The sequence below is a fragment of the Pleurodeles waltl genome, chromosome 5 (assembly GCF_031143425.1).
Source record: "Pleurodeles waltl isolate 20211129_DDA chromosome 5, aPleWal1.hap1.20221129, whole genome shotgun sequence".
NCBI classification, from domain to species: domain Eukaryota; kingdom Metazoa; phylum Chordata; class Amphibia; order Caudata; family Salamandridae; genus Pleurodeles; species Pleurodeles waltl.
Window position 1 is genome coordinate 1,004,856,229 of NC_090444.1, and position 20,398 is coordinate 1,004,876,626.

The window sequence follows — 20,398 nt, forward strand, 5'->3', positions numbered from 1 at the left end:
GACTGGCAAATCATTGTTTTTTAAATCATAGGTTGGATTTCAAAGTTGTAGTAAAACTGTATTCCGGTAGAGGGATATTTGGAAAGAGAAGGATAGATTTATCTGATCCTTTTGAACAGTCTGTAAATCAAAGGAAATTTGGTGCAATGGAAACTGCAGATCCATGACCAATAATTGTCCCTAAAGCTTACTTATAACTCTAATCAACTGATGAAATGTACAAAATGTCAGAAAACCAACAAAAGTGTTCAGGGCAGATTTTCCAACCTGATTTTTATATCCTTGCAGTCACTAGAGCCCATCAACACCTAACTCTTGACTGCCACTTTTCCAACTGATGCCATGAAGGAATGGTATAATGACTGATGATCTATGCCATTATTTTGATGCAGTGGTGAAGGAAATCCTTTATAAGTGCTGAAATATGTCTTGCATGAATGGGTTAAAGGCACACTTTTTTAGGATTTGCAGACCCTTTGGATCAGAAAAGTGAAGTATTTGTGGAATTCACTGAGAGAGAAAGACTAATCTTCTCCCAAAAGCAGGAAGGGCATGAAAGTAATTCATTTTAAGAACGTTCTTCCTAATATCTTTCTTTGACCGTTGCATCCTTACGGGTGCAGTCACAAGACTTAGAATGACATAATGTATAGTTTGTTTAAATACATTTCATCTTCCACTATTTGAGTATAAGAGTGGAAGGGAGGGAATTTCCTTAATATTTATTATGAGCAGTTGGCACATAATTTGTCAGAAACTGCTAATGTTGTAATATACTTTGAAAAGCTTGTATATATCTGCACCAATAAAGTAATGTTTGCATTGAAGGATACATTGACAATGCCCAGAAGAGAAAGATGAATTCAGATGGGCATCAGGAGAAGGGAAAATTTATGGGACACCTCTACCTTGCTGTTGTACCTCTGTGAAAGATACATGTAGAGGTTGGGTAATGTGTGGGGGTAAAGCAGTGCTTCCTACAGTGGCAACAATTGTACAAATAGCACATGCTTACAAGACATTACAGTCCCAGGTGCAAAGTTGACATTTCATGTATCGAAAACATTCAACATTGAATATGTCTTCTTAGCAAAGTCAGCTAAAACCAAGTGTTCAAGAAGTTAGTCAAAGTAAAATTGAAAACCGAGCAATGCAAAAAACTACAACAATAAGTAAATCTCTGAAAGATTTGATCAAATATTGTCTAGATATCTACAGCCATAAGCTACAACCTTTGATTAAATCTTGTGTGCTTTATTAACTACTTATACTAGTTGCATTTCCCAGGCAGGATGAATTGTACACCTATCGGTATTCAACCTCAACAATTCCCTGCTTAGCCGGGTAAACTACATGATTTCTAGCTAGTGTTTCCCTTCAAACTTTTTTTAAATGAATCCTAGCACCCAGACAACCAAGAGGCATTGAAAACCTAACTTTGTTACGTCAATAAAATTCCTACTATTGTTGCATAATATTTCATAATTAGCAGGCATTGCCACACTATGAGCATGGATGCATTAGTCTGACCCGGCTATCTGCTGCATTCTCAAGAGAGCGTTGCATGCAATTTACTTAATCTGAGTGGGATGAAACATTCCCTGTGTGAGATTTCATTTAACCTCATCAAAGATGGTACATATTTCAGATAATCTGCTTCTGGTAAAGCGTCACAATCCCTAAGTTTCAAATGATCTAGAAGGTCAGATAAGTCGTCTGGTTTTGTCATAAATAACATTTGGGACAAAGCCAGGATCATCGTTTCAGACTTATCCCATATTTTGACCACCATCAGCTCTGGAGTCAGCTTTGGCATTCCACCATCATGACAGACAAATATGTGTTCTCCAGTTCTTCTACTTTCACTCACCAACTTAAAGATTTTCCTCAGGGAATATTTGTATCTATGCTGTCATGTACTGCAGTTCCCTTGCACATTGTTTATATAGAAAGTCTGAAACACAAATGGGCAGCTAGGATAGAGTTGCCAGACAGAAAAGAGGGGAAGTACAAAGACTTTGGAGTAGAAGTCTTACCACTTAACAGTGGCATGCTTTATCATCAGCACCCTTCCATAAGCTTGTTTAATAGTACAACCAGTGACGACTCAATCAAGAAAAAGGATGGATGTTCTTATGTAAATCAAAGTTGGTAAAGTAGAAGGGTCCCAGAAGGAAAGAGGTAAAAATGTCTCAGGGTAAACCCAGGGATATTTCCATTAATGAGTGGGTACCTTAGACATATCTGCCAAAGGCAAGCCCGTCTGCCCCGTCAACACCTGGACTGCACCCAGCACCACGGACTTTGGTACCTGCTCCATCCACCAATACGATGCCAGGACCCCACAAGCCGACAACACCAGAGGCTCAACCGCCTGCCACCGTGCCTCGCCCAAGGACAACCAAGGCACGTTCTCCTGCTGCAACTGCATCTTCCTCTGTCCTAGCACTCTGAAGCCCCCCTCCGCTGGTCCTTTCAGACACCTCAGATGTATACTACTCAACACTCACTCCCTCATCAAACACGCAAGCAAAGTTTGGTACCTCCTCGACCTCATCACCCCCAATGTCACCGCCTTCATGGAGACATTGATCACCACCCCCTCAGCACCCGCCATCGACACTGACATCCCCAACGGTGATCATACATCAAGAGCGCTTCAACCAACCTGGAGGAAGTGACGCCATCGTCCACAACCATTCACTCCACCTCATGACCAACGTTGCTATCCAGAACCCCATTGCCGAACACCTTCACTTTCAGATCCACAGTAATCCTAACACCAACCTCCAAGGAACACTTATCTACCGACCTCCTGGACCCTGCCCACACTTCAGCTAACACTGGCCAACTTCATTGCCCCCTTGCCCTCACCTCAATGGACTACATTCTCCTTGGTGACCTCAACTTTCAACTCGACAACCACAGTGACCCAAACACCTCTACCTTTATGGAGAACCTCACCACACTTGGACTCAAGCAACTAGTCATCCTCCCATTGGACCCTGTCTTTTCCGCCGAAAACATCTCCTTCTCACACACCTCCAAACTCCACTGGACCGACCACCACTGCATCCACTTCTTCACCAAGATGGCTGAAAAGCAGTAAGCCCACCGCCCCGCGCAGGAACTGAACCAAGGTCACCGAAGCCCAACTCACCACTGTACTCCTCCACTCCCCACCACCTGACACTGCAGACACCATTTCCTCAGCCCACAACCTCCACCAATGGATCACCGACTGTGCCAACACCTCACCCCCTAAGGAAACCCACTGGCATTCATCACCACAGGACTCCCAGCTGGTTCTCCCCCAAATTCCAAGAGCGCATGCAAACAACTTAAGAGAGAGTGGGGAAGCAGCAAGAGCGCAACAGAGCACAAAGCCTTCAAAGACACCATCACATCACACCTACAGCTCATCAGATCAACTAGGAAATCAGCCATTCAGGAGAGACTCATTACCAATGTGCACAACAGCAAGGAACTTTTCACCATACTCAAGGAATCTGCAAAACCTGACACAGATACCACAGACATCCCACCCTCCCAAGACCTCTGCTTCAGTCTTGCCACTTTCTTCCACTGGAAAATTCGCTACATCTACGAAGGATTTGCAAGCAATGGACCGAATCCCCCGACCTCCAGCACCACCACAGACGCCTATCACCAACCGATGGTGGAGCACTGGACCCTCCTCACCCCGGAAGACACCCTAAAGCTCATAAATACCACACACTCTGGGGCCCTGAGACCCAGGCCCCCACCACATCTTTAATCAAGTCAGCGCCATCATCGCTCCGGAGCTATTCCACACCATCAACTGCTCCATCGAAACAGCTGCATTCTGTGACACCTGGAAACATGTGGAGATAAATCCCCTGCTGAAGAAACCTTCAGCAGACCCAACAGTGCTGAAAAACTACAGACCTATCTCCCTGCTCCCTTTTCCAGCCAAGGTTATCAAAAAAGCGATGCACAGCTCACCAAGTTCATCGAAGCCACCCACTTCCTGGACCCCTTCCAATTAGGATTCAGGAGCAACCACAGCATCTAAACCACACTCCTAGCAGCCACAGATGACATCCATACCCTACTGGACCATGGCGAGGCAGTTGCCCTCATCCTCCTCGACCTCTCCACCGCCTTCGGCACTGTCACCCACACCACCCTGTGCACCAAACTACACAACACTGGCATCCCTGGCAAAGCCCTGGAATAGATCTGTTCCTTCTTCACTGACCGAACCCAGAGACTCAGGCTCTCACCTTTCACCATAAAGCCAACGGAAAACAGATTCAGAGTTCCCCAGGGCTCGTCCTTGAGCCCCACACTCTTCAACATCAACATGACCCTGCTCCCCAAAACCATCAGACACAACAAGCTCAATATCGTCTCATACGCCAACGACACACAGCTCTTTCTCTTCCTCACTGATGAACAACCAATAGCCCAAAATAAATTTCACATGGAATTAAGACAGTTGCCGACTGGATGAGGGACAGCTGCCTCAAGCTCAACTTGGACAACATGGAGATACTCATCCTGGGGCCTGCCACTTCCACTTCGGATGACTCCTGTTGGCCCAGTAGCCTCGGAACTGCCCCATCTCCGACTGATCATGACCACAACCTCTCCATCATTCTCGAATCATCATTGTCCATGGCCCCCCAAGTCAACGCCATCTCCTTATCATGCTTCCACACTCTTCGCCTGCTCTAGAAGATCTTCAAGTGGATCCCTATCGACATAAGGAGAACAGTCCCCAGGCACTCGTCAGCAGTAAACTCGACTACAGCTATGCAGTCCATGCCGAAATCAACAAAAAACTCCAATAAAGACTCCAGAGAATACAGAATGCCATGGCCAGACTAATCCTGGACATCCCCCGCCACAGACACATCTCTGCACATCTGAGAGACCTACACTGGCACCCTGTTATCAAATGCATCACCTTTACACTCCTGACCCACGCATACAAGGCCCTCCACAATGTCGGACCTGCCTCCCTCAACTACCACCTCTCTTTCAACAGCCCCTCCAGGTAACTCCACTTAGCACAATTGGCCCAGGATCTGGAAGAACATGGTTGGAGGAAGATCCTTCACCTCCCTCTCCGCACAGACCTGGAACACGATGCCACTCCACCTCAGGCAGTTCCCTTCGCTGGCTCAGTTCAGGAAGGACTTCAAGACCTGGATCTTCGACTGACCGGCATCCCCCAAAAAGCGCCTTGAGACCCCATCGGTGATAAACCACAATTTATAAATGCTGATTGATCTAAAAACAGAGTTTGGGTCTTGTAGTTCATTTGCAATTTCTCAAAAAGACCATAGTTGAGCCAAATTGTTTTAGCCTGCCTTCAAAGCCCACATGGCTCTAAGGCCTTCTTCAGGGCTGGAGGTGTCCCTGCCTACCAAAGCAGTCATGCTATGCAGAAATGAGGCCAAAGGTTCTCACCTTAGATCAAGGAGGCTTTCCTTCAGAAACCTAAAAACATAATGAGTGCACCACAAGGTTTAAAGGTGCAGGACTGTAACTGCCATAACATAACTGATACAAAAAGCAGTGACTTCAAGAAGCCATCTAGCCAGTGGGAGGAGTCAGTAGGAACCTCCAACCAGTAAAACAGCCCCTGTGCTCTATCAGACTCATGTTTTTTTTTTGGAACAAAAAAAGGGGGAATATGTTGCATATATAGTCATGCTACATTGTATAGCTATAAAGTGAAGCATGTCAAACCGCTGCAAAACATCACACGTGTGCATGCACATAAAGCAGTAGAGGAAAAAATGCAAATAAACATAAAAATAGAGACCACACTCTCTCTTACTTCTTACCCTACATAGGGCTAGTTCAGATATCATCCGCATCTGGCAGGAGGCTCCCTCCTATCGTCACACAATTAATTTGGTAGAGGAATAGCATTTTTAGACATCTTGTGCTAAGTTGACATAAAACATCTGGTGCTGGGATAGTCCCCCGTCTTATGGGAAACATGGGACTATTATGCGATGTATATAGTATCAGGTGGGGTTCTTACGTGTGTTATGGTGCTAAAGATATGTCACAATAATGGCAAGCTGAGTGTCCACTATAAACGTGGGTTGCCTTAGCCAGCTGAATGCCCAAGGGCCCTCTTAGGAGTAAAAACTATCATATGCAAAACTTTACAATAAGATTACCCATGCAGCCATAAATGTGGTAATAACTGGTGCTGGAAAGTCTGGCACTGAAAGTCTAGATTGCTCATTTAGTAGTTACATCACAAATAATTTGACTAACATGTGTGCACACATATTTCAATAGTGTATTGTCAAGGTCTTTACATAGATGTTGCAAAATACAAAAGGGAAAGTTCATAGCCAATGCAAGCATTTTGGGGAAAACTGTCATTTTGTTTTTTACTATCCTTCCCCTGAACCACAGGGGACAATTTCCCACTTCAATCCTGGATACAGTGTTTCACATTACATTCATGAAATAATTTTTCTATATAGCCTTGTTGCCCATCCCCGAGGGGTATACGGTTTGTTAAAGGCCCTGAACTGAAATTATAGGCCTGTGCCACAGGCAAGATCCTATAACGAAGGAGAGTGCCTTTAAGAACCGGTAAGATAGAATGTTCTTACTTAAAAAGGGAAAAACAGAAAAGCAAACATTGGAATGTCAATTCCTACACTGGCCAATATAAGCCCTGAGCCACTTCACTGTCCTCAGTAGAGCTCCCAACATTCTAACGTTTCTATTGTGCATTATGGTTATTCCAAAGTAGTGGGTGTCATTCAGTGACTAAGTGAAAGATGTACAATAATGCAATTTTGCATTTGTTAAATAGCGACTTCATAGAAATCGCTATTTAAGAAATGCTAAATGATATGTACAAAGATAACGATTTCATAATAGCCGGATATCTGCATTATGAATTCCCATTGCATTTGAATCAATGGGCTGGTTTTGCACTTCCCAAATAGTGATTTCTTGTTAAGAAATCACTACTTAGGAAATGCAAAACCAGGAAGGGTAATGGAAAAAAGGCCTTCCTTGGTGCACCCCAAAAATAGGGTGGAACCTATAGAGCACACTCATGTTCCTAAGACACATGTGTGTGCTCTATTACAATTTTAAAAAGCACCTTGAGTTACTTTTTTAAATTTCACCTGGTTGCCACCGACTTCAAGTCAGTGGTAATTGCATCTCCAAAATGCCAAAATCACATTTTGGAAACGTATGGTACATCAGGATAGAAAATTCTAATAGGTAATCCCTATTTGCCTCCCCTATTCTGGGAATTGCAAATTGTTATTCTACAGGGTAGAAATCGTAATTTGTGATTCCTTAAAGGGCTTTGTACATTAGAAAAGCCCAGTTTGCATTTCTTAACAATCCGAAATACCAATTTGGACCATTAAGAAATGCATATAGGCTTTGTACATCTGGCCCTAAGTTGTCCAACAACATCAGCCAATGAAAACACTTACCCCTGTTTACTTTAAAAATACTACTGTGGCAAACATTATTTAACTCTCTAGAATATCAAGGATCTATTTATGGGGTGATTCACGTTCCACAAAATATCATCAGCAAATAAACCCACAAGACACTCTGATATATTAACTTTGATACCATAGGTTTCATGTTTCTATTTACATTCAGCATTCGAGAATATCAGCCTCATTTAATGGTTGGCCGCATTAACACCCACCAACCTCTTTCCTTGCCCCCTTATTTAGAGGGGGGGGGGGAACAGAGTTACTTTGCATAGAATACCCTTGCATGCACTGAATCCCATTGAAACTGCATGACTAATTTGTAGGGGAATGCATCTTTTTTGCATTATCACCCCCATTTTTAGTATACTGATGCTGCTGTTTTTTTTTACTCTGTGCAGTGGGACTTTTCTGACCAGACCGCACTGCATATGTACTTTGACACCTAAAACATGTGAAAAATTGTTAAACTCTTAATTGGCATATTTAACTTACCTATAGGTCTCTAGTTTATATCACAAAATGGTTCCATGGCCTGTAAGTTAAATTTAATTAGTTGACTGCAGCACCCATTGTGCTGTGCAGTTCAGTGACAGTGCAAACTGGACTTCAGTCCTACCCATGTAGCCTGTCTGTCTCAGTTTTAAACTGCAATTTAGCTCATCAAAACACATGATTTTGACAGAGCTTACACTTTTAACTAAGAAAAAATCACCCCTATGTAGTCCTCATAAGACCTATGATAAGGTGCATGGTATTTAAAAGTAAGGTAGGTAAAAATGTATGTTACACATGGCTTTACAGTGAAAGTGACCCAACAGCTATTTTCACTGGAGCATGGCATGATGCTCCATAGTAAAGCACCATATTACATTATTACATTTGTGAACGCCAATTTGGGTTACAACTCTTTTTAATAGTTATTTCAAATCCAATGCAATGGCAAAATCAAATTTGTGACATCTATTAAAGATAAGGTACTTTTAGAAAGTTACCTTTTCCCTATCTGATGACCCTGTAGGCCCATTTGCATCAGTTCCCTTTACCACTTGGCAACTTAATATCCACTTTGTTGAGATTTGAAAAATGTTCTCAGAGCAAGACATAGGCCTTGGATGTGGAAAAGTGTTTCTGTTCCTCTGGCAGGAAGATCATCTGGGCTGTGTCAAGAAACTTGATTAACGTCAATGAGGTCTAACTCACAGGCCAATATTAGTGTCTAACACCTGGTCATGGCCTACTTTGTTCCTCAAGTCAGGAAGGCTCCAATCCCAGGGGGAGAGGAGCTGCCCTAGGAACTTGTTTGAAGTGACCACAAAGTAAGGGTTGCTCATTCCTCTTGCCACGCCTCTGGGGTAGGCACATAGGCTCTGCACAAGTGAAGAAGGATTTCACCATCTTCGATTTGGGCAGAGAAGGGCATTGTGGGATTGTTTGGAAAAGGAGCACACAGGAACTTCTGCAACAATAGGTACGGTTGTCGCTGGGAAATATTTTCCCATTGGAGGGGCCAGGAGTCACTCCCACCTACAGACTAATGCCAGAATTAATGAGGTACCACTGGGCACTCTTTTCAGAACATTACTGGACCTGTTGAAGACAGAAGAAGGAGAAAGAAGAGACTCCAGGGGTCAGTTGGCTGACCTTCTGTTCATCAACAGGGCTACAACAAGTAATGGGCAGATTTAAGAGCCCCTAGTGCCTCCTTGCACCACATTACCATCATTTTTTTATGTTAATGTGGCCCAACAAGACCAAAATCGCCACGCCAAATTTACAAAGTGCCACAATGCATACATTGCGCCACTTTGTAACCCTTTGCACTACATTATGCCTTCTCCCGGCATAAGGTATGCAAACAGGGCGTTCCCCCGTTAGGGGGTTGAAAAAATGGCACAAGGAAATCTAAGTGATTTCTTTGCGTCATTTTTTTCTGGCACTTTTAATGCCTGCTCATAGCAGGCATTAAAAGGAGGCACACCACTGTTTACAATGGGCTTTGCAGTAATAGTGTCAACATTTTTAATGCTTATCCTGCACAGCTTCAAACTAGCGTAAAAAATGGTGACACTAGTTCCCCTAACTACCGCCATGATGCGCTGTATCTTAGATACGGTGCACACATGGTGGCATTAGGGGTGCAAAGGGGTGCAAGAAAAGTGGCTCTGCACTGGTTGCAGCGCCACTCTTCCTAAATCAGGCCCACAAGGTGGGGCGGAATTTTCAAATCCACTAGCGAAATAGGAGTATTTGAGTTATTCATTTGACATTGCTCATGTAGCGCAGAATTACTGATTAATTCTGCTGTTCCACCTGTGGAATGAAATCAGTACTAAAATGTTTTTTTAAGCAGGGCTGAGAAGGAGCAGTCCCTATATTTTGAAAAGCATTGCAGATTAATCTATAATCTGTAGTGATTTATAACATAGAGGGACTGCTCTGTCTTTCAGCCCTGCTTGAAGTACTACTGCAGTGCAGTGCATACACCTCAGCACTCTTACATAAGTACGAAATGGTGGTAAGTGGTATGCACTGGAGTTGATACCCTTGGTGCAATTACATACTTATGAAAGGACCCCAAGGGGTATGCACGACACTACAGTGCTGGGCATACCCCTTGTTGCCCTTACATAAGTAGGTATGGGCACTAAGGGGCATGCAGAACACTGAAGTGATCTGCATACCCCTCAATACCTTTAAAGAAGTATGTAAGGGCACTGAGTGGTGTGCCCTTACATTAGTATGGAAGGGAACCGAGGGGTATGCACTGGAGTGGATACTCCACTTTTCCCTTACGTAATGATGTAAGGGTAGCAAGGGGTATGCACTTCACTGGAGTGCACTGCATAGTCCTCGGTGCCCTTACATAATTATGTAGGGGTAGCTAGGGGTATGTAGTGTACAGTAGCGATTCATCTATTTCTCTAAGTGATATCTATCAATATTTAATGAAGAACATCATAAATGTCCACAGCTGGACATGAGTGACGTGCTGTTCTATTGTACGCCAATGATCTTCTTTTATTCAGATTATATGGCCATAAGGATGCAAATAATTTATCACTCTTTTGGAAGTTATTTTTCGAGAAATTAAATTAGAATCAAGTTGGGCAAAAGCATTTCAACAAGTTCTACCTTTTTTCAATCTGGCATGCCCCTGTGGCAGCACGGCTAAAAAGTAAACTGATTAAATCTAACATTGGGCCATATGGTGATCATGCTAGCTTCGGTGAAGGGTGGTCTGCAAAATTGGGTGTGAAACTATTGCTCCATGATTCCACAAAGGGTGTTTACATTTTTAAACTGGCTGTCAAAAAAATGGTCACTGCTGGATGACTTACATTTTTTAGCATCAAAACCACCTTAAGGACTCTAATTTAAGACATATACATGTGGGCATTCAATGTGGATGTATAATTGTTTTTCTGATTTTACCAATCGTAAAGTCTTTATATGAAATCATTCTTAACACAGTCACACTCCGGATGCAGAGGTTATTAACGTAGAGGTCGTAAGGGTAGTCGTTTATGTTGTTTTTATACATTAGAACCGGTCTGGAATGCTTAATACACCTAATACTTTACTCCAAAGGAAAGGATGAACTTAGGAAAAACATTTGTGAAATAAAATGCTGGTTTTGAAACAAAGGTTGAACTTATACAGCAATTCTTGAGTCCAGACCAAACATATATTTGTAAATATTTAGTTGTGTTTTTAGTGGTTTTTAATGATACTTGAAGAACAATTTGATCTGTTGTTCTATGAGTTTGTGTAGATAAATGTGGTTTGAATTATTATATTCTTATTGTAAACATTTATATAGCTTCCTTTAAACTTTAATTATGTTTGTATGCAGTAGCACGTTAAAGCTAGACCTGTGGCAATGCTGAATAGTGGTGGTGGCAGTGGTGTCTGTGATGTGGTACTATTTTGGTTTGTGCTATTGAGGGTTATATTGATGGTGGTATTGGGGCTCTTAATAGCTGTGGTATTGTGCAGGTGTTGGTGGTGGTGTTGGTATTAGGGTGGTGGTGGTATTGATGAAGTTACATGAGTGGTAGTGGTATTAGTGGTTTGTGGTACTGATGGTCATGTTATTAGTGCCAGGCTTAGTGGTGGTGGTATTGATGTGGTGGTGGAATTAGCATTGGCATTGATTGCAGTGGTGTGGTATTAGTGATGTTGGTTGAATTGGTGATGGTGTGGTGATAGTATTGGTGGTATTGGTCATATTTGTAAAGGTGATGATGTGGTATTGGTCTTGGTGGCATTGTTTTTGATGGAAATGTTGATGGCATTGGCAGTATTGGTGGTATTGGTGGTACTCGTATTGATGGTGTGTGGTATTAGTGGTATTGGTGCTAGCATTAATGTTGGTGGTATTGGTGATAGTGTTATTGAGGGTGGTGTTACTGATGGGGGCTTTAATGCCAGTTGCAGTAGTAGTTATGGTATGGTATTGGCAATACCACCAATACCATGAACAATGCCAATAATACTGTGCCACCGGTTACTGATGGTACAGACATTGTTGGTAGTAATATTGTTGGTGGTTGTATCTGTAATGGTATTGCAGGTGGTGTTTGTATTAGTTGTGATTATGGTATTGGTGGTTTTGTGGCAGAGTTGATGATGTAGTGTTGGCCACAGTTGTTGTATCGGTGGTGCTGATCTAGTGCCCTCATACTAGCATGTGTACATCTTTCAAACACACCTTTTAATTGCTTTTGCTTATCACATTGGGATGCCGTAACCTCAAGATGACCATCCTATGTGACAAACAGAAATCAAATGGAAGGCCATCTTAGGGTAAGGGTCTCATTTTTTCATTACAATAGCATTGACAGAATGTCTGCTGCCCTAAAAAATGATGTATTTCTGTATACAGTGCATGTATTATATAAAGAATTGGAATGTGACAAAAAGCGTGATGTATGAGTGCAAGTTTTAGAGGTAAAATAGTCCCTCATGCATTGCCATGCACATACTATATAGGAGTGGAACCGATACACCAAACTACTAATAGCATAACAGTGATAGAGAACTACCCTCTGCGTTTGTCTATGACGTGGTGGACAACGGCTGAAAAAAAGCAATGTTTGAAGAAGTCTCACCCTAAGTTCACCCTATGTATATTTTAATTATACACCTGTCCTGTCAACCTAGATCTTAAAACGAAAATGGGCAAACTGTATAAAATAAACAGGTTGAATGGTTCACCTATAGCAGAGAAACTCCTTTCACTGTTTGGAGAGAATAACGTGTTTGACAAGAGGGACTGAGTAGCAAATACCACACAGTTTGGGCCACAATTTTGATCAAATGAAGCACTTCTGACTGGAACTTCAACGTAGGTGCCCTCTGTAGCTGGTGAATTTCTCAGTAGCCCATATCCGGAAAATATCTGTCTAAGTCTCAGTTTTACGCGCTGCTCTTTATTGAAACATGATTCAGTAATATTCCTTGTGGCTGGTAATTATGGCTCTAAAGTATGTGAGCACACAGCTACTTACAGAATTGCATTTGAGATAGACTATACACGGTAGGGGCCCCCCTTCGACACAAACAGGGGCTCTTAGGCCAGGGTACTGCTGCCTGTGGACAGTGTACTCTGCCTGGTAAATCCCCTGGACCCCCCTTCTCCGTACTGCAGGGGCTGCTGGGGCTAATGTTATCCCACTGACTAAACTGTGTTATTGATAAACAGAGAAATTCCACCTGACTGCCTAGGGGTGGACCCTCTCAGGTAATGGCTGCCGCAGCACGCAGATAATAAAGTGGTCTTGCCGGCCCATCTCATCGGTAGAATATTCTAGATGGTTTCTGAAGCAGCCAGAAATACAGACTGTCAGCATGTTTCCACTTTCTGTCTAAGCAGCACCTGACAGCACTGCTGAATATTAAGAATTTTACCACTATAAGGTAGAGGTTAGTTTCATGTGTATTTGTGTCTGTGCCTTCCATAAGAAAAGAACAAATGTGAACAGCCTGAATTTCTGAACAATGAGGAGTAACATGCAATTAAAGCAGCTTAATTTATGTCTTAGTATTTTATAACATATACAATAAAACATCATTACTCACTTTAATGGTACTTAACTCACCAACCTTACAAGAGTGGTAGATTAAGTCTACATTGCCTGAAATCAAACTTGTCAAATTCAGGTCACTGTAGACAGCAATGGCAAGTGTTAAATCCCCCGCTCATTCTTTGCTGCTTACATGAAATGATGAAGCCTGACATATAGAAAGAAAAATGGAAACATAAATTAGATAGTTTTAAAAATAGCAATGAAGAAAGGAATATCTAAATATAGATGAATGCATCAGGAAGATGGTTGGATGAATAAACAAAGAAACAGGTACACCAACAAACCGAAATAGACAGATAGACGGAAAGACAGACAGACAGCGATTGATAGATAGATAGATAGATTGATTTCTGGACTATCTTGATATCCTAGATCATCAGCAAAAGGTCATATTAAATGCAATACTATTTACTGCTTTTGCAATAGATAACGAGTAGCAAGCCTTCAGCTCACATGGTTCCACTGTGTACCATACAATATCGGCTTCCTTCACACTTTCACCCGGTGAGGAGCGGATATTACACAGTATGCACACAAATGACTGGAAACCACTACAGGCAGAAGGTTTCTAGCTAATTGTTTGAAAGCTCTGTGCAACCGATATCCATTCCCAAGGAGTTCAGCAGCCTCAGAAGGTTTGTTTTTTGGTACTGGGTGAAGGAGGCAGTGAAATTTAAGTACCACATGCTGTGCTCAGCACAAAGTCATGCCTCCCCAAAGCCCCACCCCTCATCAAAAGGTGAAACATTTTTACGAGGAGACAGGTCTGAAGTAGGACTTTTAATGATTTTCAGTCACCATGGTAGCTGTACAAGATTGTGAATCAAAAATGTTCCCTGAAACTATATACCCAAGGGCTTTGCGAAACCATGGGTAAAAGAAACCATATATCAGCGGATTGCATGTTGAGTTAATGTACCCCAGCCAATTTAAGGCGTCAAATAAATCTACTGGGGTAGAAAATCCCAAAACAGGGTCAATTAAAATTACAATAAAAACGGGTAACCAGCATGCTAAGAATACACCTATAACTATACCCAAAGTTTTGGCTGCTTTCCTATCTGTTTTTTTAGAGAGATTGTGGTTTGCTTCATCCTTCCTTATTGATGACATTTTCTTTATAATTTGTGCATGCCTTCTGGACACAACAAAGATTTTTATATATATCCCAACCATGACCGACCCTGGAGCAAAGAAGCATGCAATGAACATCACAATACTCCACAATTTGTTGAATGTAATGGGGCACAAACTAAAACAGGCAACTAATGTTTCATATCCCTCTATCCCAGAGACATGGGAATCAGTGATAACCACGCCAAGTGCAAACACTCCTGGCACTAACCAACAGAACACAACCAATCCTTTTATCACAGTCATGGTCATTTTTGTAGAATACCGTAGGGGGTCACACACTGCATAAAACCTGTCAACCGCAATTGAACACAGGTGGAAAATGGAGATGACACTGAGCATCAGGTCAAAGCTATAATGGATTCGGCAAAACATGTCACCAAACAGCCAGCACTTCTCCACCGTTCGGATCATGCTGTATGGCATAATGATGAACCCAAGAAGGAAATCAGTGCCGGCCATTGAGAGGATAAGGATGTTTGTTGGGGAGTGGAGCTGCTTGAAGTGGGATATGGAGATGATCATGGCAAGATTTCCAAATATGGTGATTGCAATTGACACAACAAGGAATGAGTACATTATGATCCGAGCACTGAATGACCTGATGTGGCTGGGACAGGATAATGAAACATTCCCAAACTGAGAGCAGTTGGGTAAGGCCTCAGTGTGGTTAGAAGTGTCCATAGTCTTTCTTTGTGAACTGATCGGTGGAAATTAACGCCTTCCTTCTACTTTCTTGGTACTGCTGGTGTCACATAGAGCAGATATTCTGATATGGGGTAAAAAGAAACATCTGTTATAACTCCTTTGTAATAAGTACTAAATAATACAATTAACGAGACAGTGCAATGATTGAAATAATATGACTCTGGCTGAACTTAAGAACTGACAAGCGGACATTGGTAATTTGCCTTAAGGAGCGTGTCCTGAAATTGCCTTTAAGATGGAATTTTGTCCTTTACAAGCACACCTACGACAGAATAAACAGACTTCAAAATAATCTAAAGTAAATACCCACAATAGGAAGAAATGGTATGGCTATCCTTTATTCTTTCACTGTTTGGAGAGAATAACATGTGTTTGACAAGAGGGACTGAGTAGCAAATACCACACAGTTTGGGCCACAGTTTTGATCAAATGAAGCACTTCTGACTGGGACTTCAAGGTAGGTCCCCTCGATAGCTGATGAATTCCTCAGTAGCCTATATCCGGAAAATATCTATCTAAGTCTCAGTTTTACACGCTGCTCTTTATTGAAACATGATTCAGTAATCTTCCTGATGGCTGGTAATTATGGCTCTAAAGTATGTGAGCACACAGCTACTTACAGAATTGCATTTGAGATAGACTATACACGGTAGGGGCCCCCCTTCGACACAAACAGGGGCTCTTAGGCCAGGGTCCTGCAGCCCGTGGACAGTGTACTCTGCCTGGTAAATCCCCTGGACCCCCCTTCTCCGTACTGCAGGGGCTGCTGGGGCTAATGTTATACCACTGACTAAACTGTTTTATTGATAAACAGAGAAATTCCACCTGACTGCCTAGGGGTGGACCCTCTCAGGAAATGGCTGCAGCAGCACGCAGATAATAAAGTGGTCTTGCCGGCCCATCTCATCGGTAGAATATTCTAGATGGTTTCTGAAGCAGCCAGAAATAAGGACTGTCAGCGTGTTTCCACTTTCTGTCTAAGCAGCAACTGACAGCACTGCTGAATATTAAGAAGTTTACCACTATAAGGTAGAGGTTAGTTTCATGTGTATTTGTATCTGTGCCTTCCATAAGAAAAGAACAAATGTGAACAGCCTGAATTTCTGAACAATAAGGAGTAACATGCAATTAAAGCAGCTTAATTTGTGTCTTAGTATTTTATAACATATACAATAAAACATCATTACGCACTTTAATGGTACTTAACTCACCAACCTTACAAGAGTGGTAGATTAAGTCTACATTGCCTGAAATCAAACTTGTCAAATTCAGGTCACTGTAGACAGCAATGGCAAGTGTTAAATCACCGCTCATTCTTTGCTGCTTATATGAAATGATGAAGCCTGACATATAGAAAGAAAAATGCAAACATAAATTAGATAGTTTTAAAAATAGCAATGAAGAAAGGAATATCTAAATATAGATGAATGCATCAGGAAGATGGTTGGATGACTAAACAGAGAAACAGATACACCAACAAAACAAAATAGAGAGACAGACAGAAAGACAGACAGAGATAGATAGATAGATAGATAGATAGATAGATAGATAGATAGATAGATAGATAGATAGATTGATTTCTGGACTATCTTGATATCCTAGATCAGCAGCAAAGGGTCATATTAAATGCAATACAATGTATTGATTTTGCAATAGATAACGAGTAGCAAACCTTCAGCTCACATGGTTCCACTGTGTACCATACAATATCGGCTTCCTTCACACTTTCCCCTGGTGAGGAGCGGATATTACACAGTATGCACACAAATGACTGGAAACCACTGCAGACAGAAGGTTTCTAGCTAATTGTTTGTAAGCTCTGTGCAACCCATATCCATTCCCAAGGATATCAGCAGCAGCCTCAGAAGGTTTGTTTTTTGGTACTGGATGGAGGAGGCAGTGAAATGTAAGTACCACATGCTGTGCTCAGCACAAAGACATGCCCCGTCCAAAGCCTCAGCTCCTCATCAAAAGGTGAAACATTTTCACGAGTTGACAGGTCTGAAGTAGGACTTTTAATGATTTTCAGTCACCATGGTAGCTGTACAAGATTGTGAATCAAAATATTTCCCTGAAACTATATACCCAAGGGCTTTGCGAAACCATGGGTAAAATAAAACATATATCAGCGGATTGCATGTTGAGTTAATGTACCCCAGCTAATTTAAGGCGTCAAATAAATCTACTGGGGTAAAAAAAAAAAAAACAGGGTCAATTAAAATTACAATAAAAATAGGCAACCAGCATGCTAAGAATACACCTCTAACTATACCCAAAGTTTTGGCTGCTTTCCCATCTGTTTTTTTAGAGAGATTGTGGTTTGCTTCATCCTTCCTTATTGATGACATTTTCTTTATAAGTTGTGCGTGCCTTCTGGACACAACAAAGATTTTTATATATATCCCAACCATGACCGACCCTGGAGCAAAGAAGCATGCAATGAACATCACAATACTCCACAATTTGTGTAATGTAATGGGGCACAAACTAAAACAGGCAACTAATGTTTCATGTCCCTCTATCCCAGAGACATGGGAATCAGTAATAACTACGCTAAGTGCAAACACTCCTGGCACTAACCAACAAAACACAACCAATCCTTTTATCACAGTCATGGTCATTTTTGTAGAATACCGTAGGGGGTCACACACTGCATAAAAACTGTCAACCGCAATTGAACACAGTTGGAAAATGGAGATGACGCTGAGCATTAGTTCAAAGCTATAATGGATTCGGCAAAACATGTCACCAAACAGCCAGCACTTCTCCACCGTTCGGATCATGCTGAACGGCATAATGATGAACCCAAGAAGGAAATCAGTGGCGGCCATTGAGAGGACAAGGATGTTTGTTGGGGTGTGAAGCTGCTTGAAGTGGTATATGGAGATGATCATGGCAAGATTTCCAAATATGGTGATTGTAATTGACACAACAAGGAATGAGTACATTATGATCCGAACACTGAATGACCTGAACTGGCTGGCAAGCGGGCATTGGTAATTTGCCTTAAGGAGCGTGTCCTGAAATTGCCTTTAAGATGGAATGTTGCCCATTACAAGCACACCTACGCCAGAATAAACAGACTTCAAAATAATCTAAAGAAAATATCCACAATAGGAAGAAATGGTATGGCTATCCTTTATTCTTTGTTCTTTTTTATCCCTACATTGAACGCATAGTTATGATGATTGAATCCATTTTACATTCAAGAAAGCTCTATGTATTGATTTTGTTACAATCGTCAACATACGTCTATCAATCACCATGTGTGCAATTCAGAAGACAGAACATTTTGTGCGTTTCCATATTAACCAAAAAACTGCAAAAGTGCCGTGTGGGCACAATTGTTGAGCTCTACCTGCATCTGTGTAGTCACAAAATATGCACTTGGGTGTAAAAGGGTGTGTGGCAAGTGCATTGTAAGGTGTTTTACTCATTCAGATAGCTGTCTGTACAAGGATAGCTGTACTAAGGCTTTGTCCTCTCCCAGGATTCCTGTTGTCTATGTGAATTCTGACATGAGTCAAGCCTAACAAAGAGAAGGCAGAATGTATTTCTCCAGATTTTAACTGCCTGCTTTGTTGAGTAAGGTAAAGCAACAAAGAAGCTGAACATAACAATTGGTATACAGCATTAGCAACACCTTGAAAGGCCAAGTTAAGTCTGTTTCAACAAAGTCTGCTTTAAGGATCAGGCATCTGCAGGCTCCATTCATAGACCCAGGTAAGGGACCAGTTTGTTACTTCCCGTAAAAATTGCCAGTTCACTAGGTAGACGTGGGAGCTTAAACCGGGGGAAATGGGCCCTAATCCCCCATTTGTAGAGTGAACTTAATGATAATTGGTAAGTTCTCACTTATATATCGATGATTTATAAGCATCCAAATGCCAAATATACAACGGTGTTCCTTGAAGAATTGGAAAAATACTCTGAGACATATAATCAAACTTAGAGTTTATTAAGCAGTTGTGAATAGCTTCATATCGTGCAACAAGTAGATGAAACGTAGAGCATAGTAGGTACTCAGCCAACACGTGTTTCGCCCTATGAGGTGCGTTCACCAGGGCTTTCTCAAGGCATAATTGTAGTTCATTTTCACTCATCTAATATGGCTGCGGACGTGACTGTTTGAATTTCCCCGTTCGGCTATTATAGCAGATATAAAACGGATTGACCACTATCCCACTAGTACTCTGAATATTGTTATAAGTGAGTGAGCATTTTTCCAATTCCTCAAGGAACACCATTGTATATTTGGCATTTGGATGCTTATAAATCATCAATATATAAGTGGGAACTTACCATTTATCATTAAGTCCATTCATAGCACCACCTGTCTCTGGGGAGGAGTGCTGGAAAGAAGGGGTAAAGCTCCGGATCCCAGTTCAGGCAGCTATTTCTGGTGTGATCTGGGATTTAGTCGACCATCAAAACACGCTGAACTTGTCTTGGTATAATTTTCTAACAAATCACAAAAACTGCTGCAACTCCTGAACATTTAAATTGGAAATAGATATAACTCTAAAGGACATGATTTCACAAGAGGAATGGAGCCCATGTTACAACAAAATATATATTAAAAATACATACTTTATTACATCATTTACATTGGTATGATAATGATATGCAATACAAAATTTCAGTAAATTAAAATAATACAATACACATTATTTGCTCCTCACTTGACCCTCCCAGGTGCCTAGCACAGACAAACTCAATCATCCAAATACCCCAATCATTCACTCCATTCATACCATACATAACATCCTCCAAATCAAACTTCACTCCAGAAAAGTAAAATTGCTCTCTCATAATCTTAACATGAGACTGCTGCTATTAATTCTAGTTAGCATATCTTTATACTTCGAAATTATTGCTTGCTGCAGAGGTTATTTCTGACCATTTGCAATGCTCATTCTATTACACAGTTCTCCAAAAGATGATGCCATCCATCTAGATATGAATTATGTTCTC

At 41.6% G+C, this 20,398-nt stretch overlaps 2 protein-coding genes across 2 annotated transcripts; both read right to left on the minus strand.

The window, feature by feature from the left end:
• Nucleotides 1-14,362: 14,362 nt before the first annotated feature.
• Nucleotides 14,363-15,483, minus strand: LOC138297082 (trace amine-associated receptor 3-like). The gene has a single exon (XM_069236585.1). It carries the CDS (start codon nt 15,398-15,400, stop codon nt 14,363-14,365), a length of 1,038 nt encoding a protein of 345 aa, XP_069092686.1. The 5' UTR covers nt 15,401-15,483.
• A 1,949-nt stretch (nt 15,484-17,432) lies between these two features.
• Nucleotides 17,433-18,372, minus strand: LOC138297343 (trace amine-associated receptor 3-like). Its single transcript, XM_069236748.1, has one exon. It carries the CDS (start codon nt 18,370-18,372, stop codon nt 17,584-17,586), a length of 789 nt encoding a protein of 262 aa, XP_069092849.1. The 3' UTR covers nt 17,433-17,583.
• Nucleotides 18,373-20,398: the final 2,026 nt, after the last annotated feature.

Excerpts from the sequence above, each read along its gene's own strand:
- LOC138297082 (XM_069236585.1), bottom strand. The coding sequence starts at position 15,400 with ATGGACACTTCTAACCACACTGAGGCCTTACCCAACTGCTCTCAGTTT.
- LOC138297343 (XM_069236748.1), bottom strand. The coding sequence starts at position 18,372 with ATGTACTCATTCCTTGTTGTGTCAATTACAATCACCATATTTGGAAAT.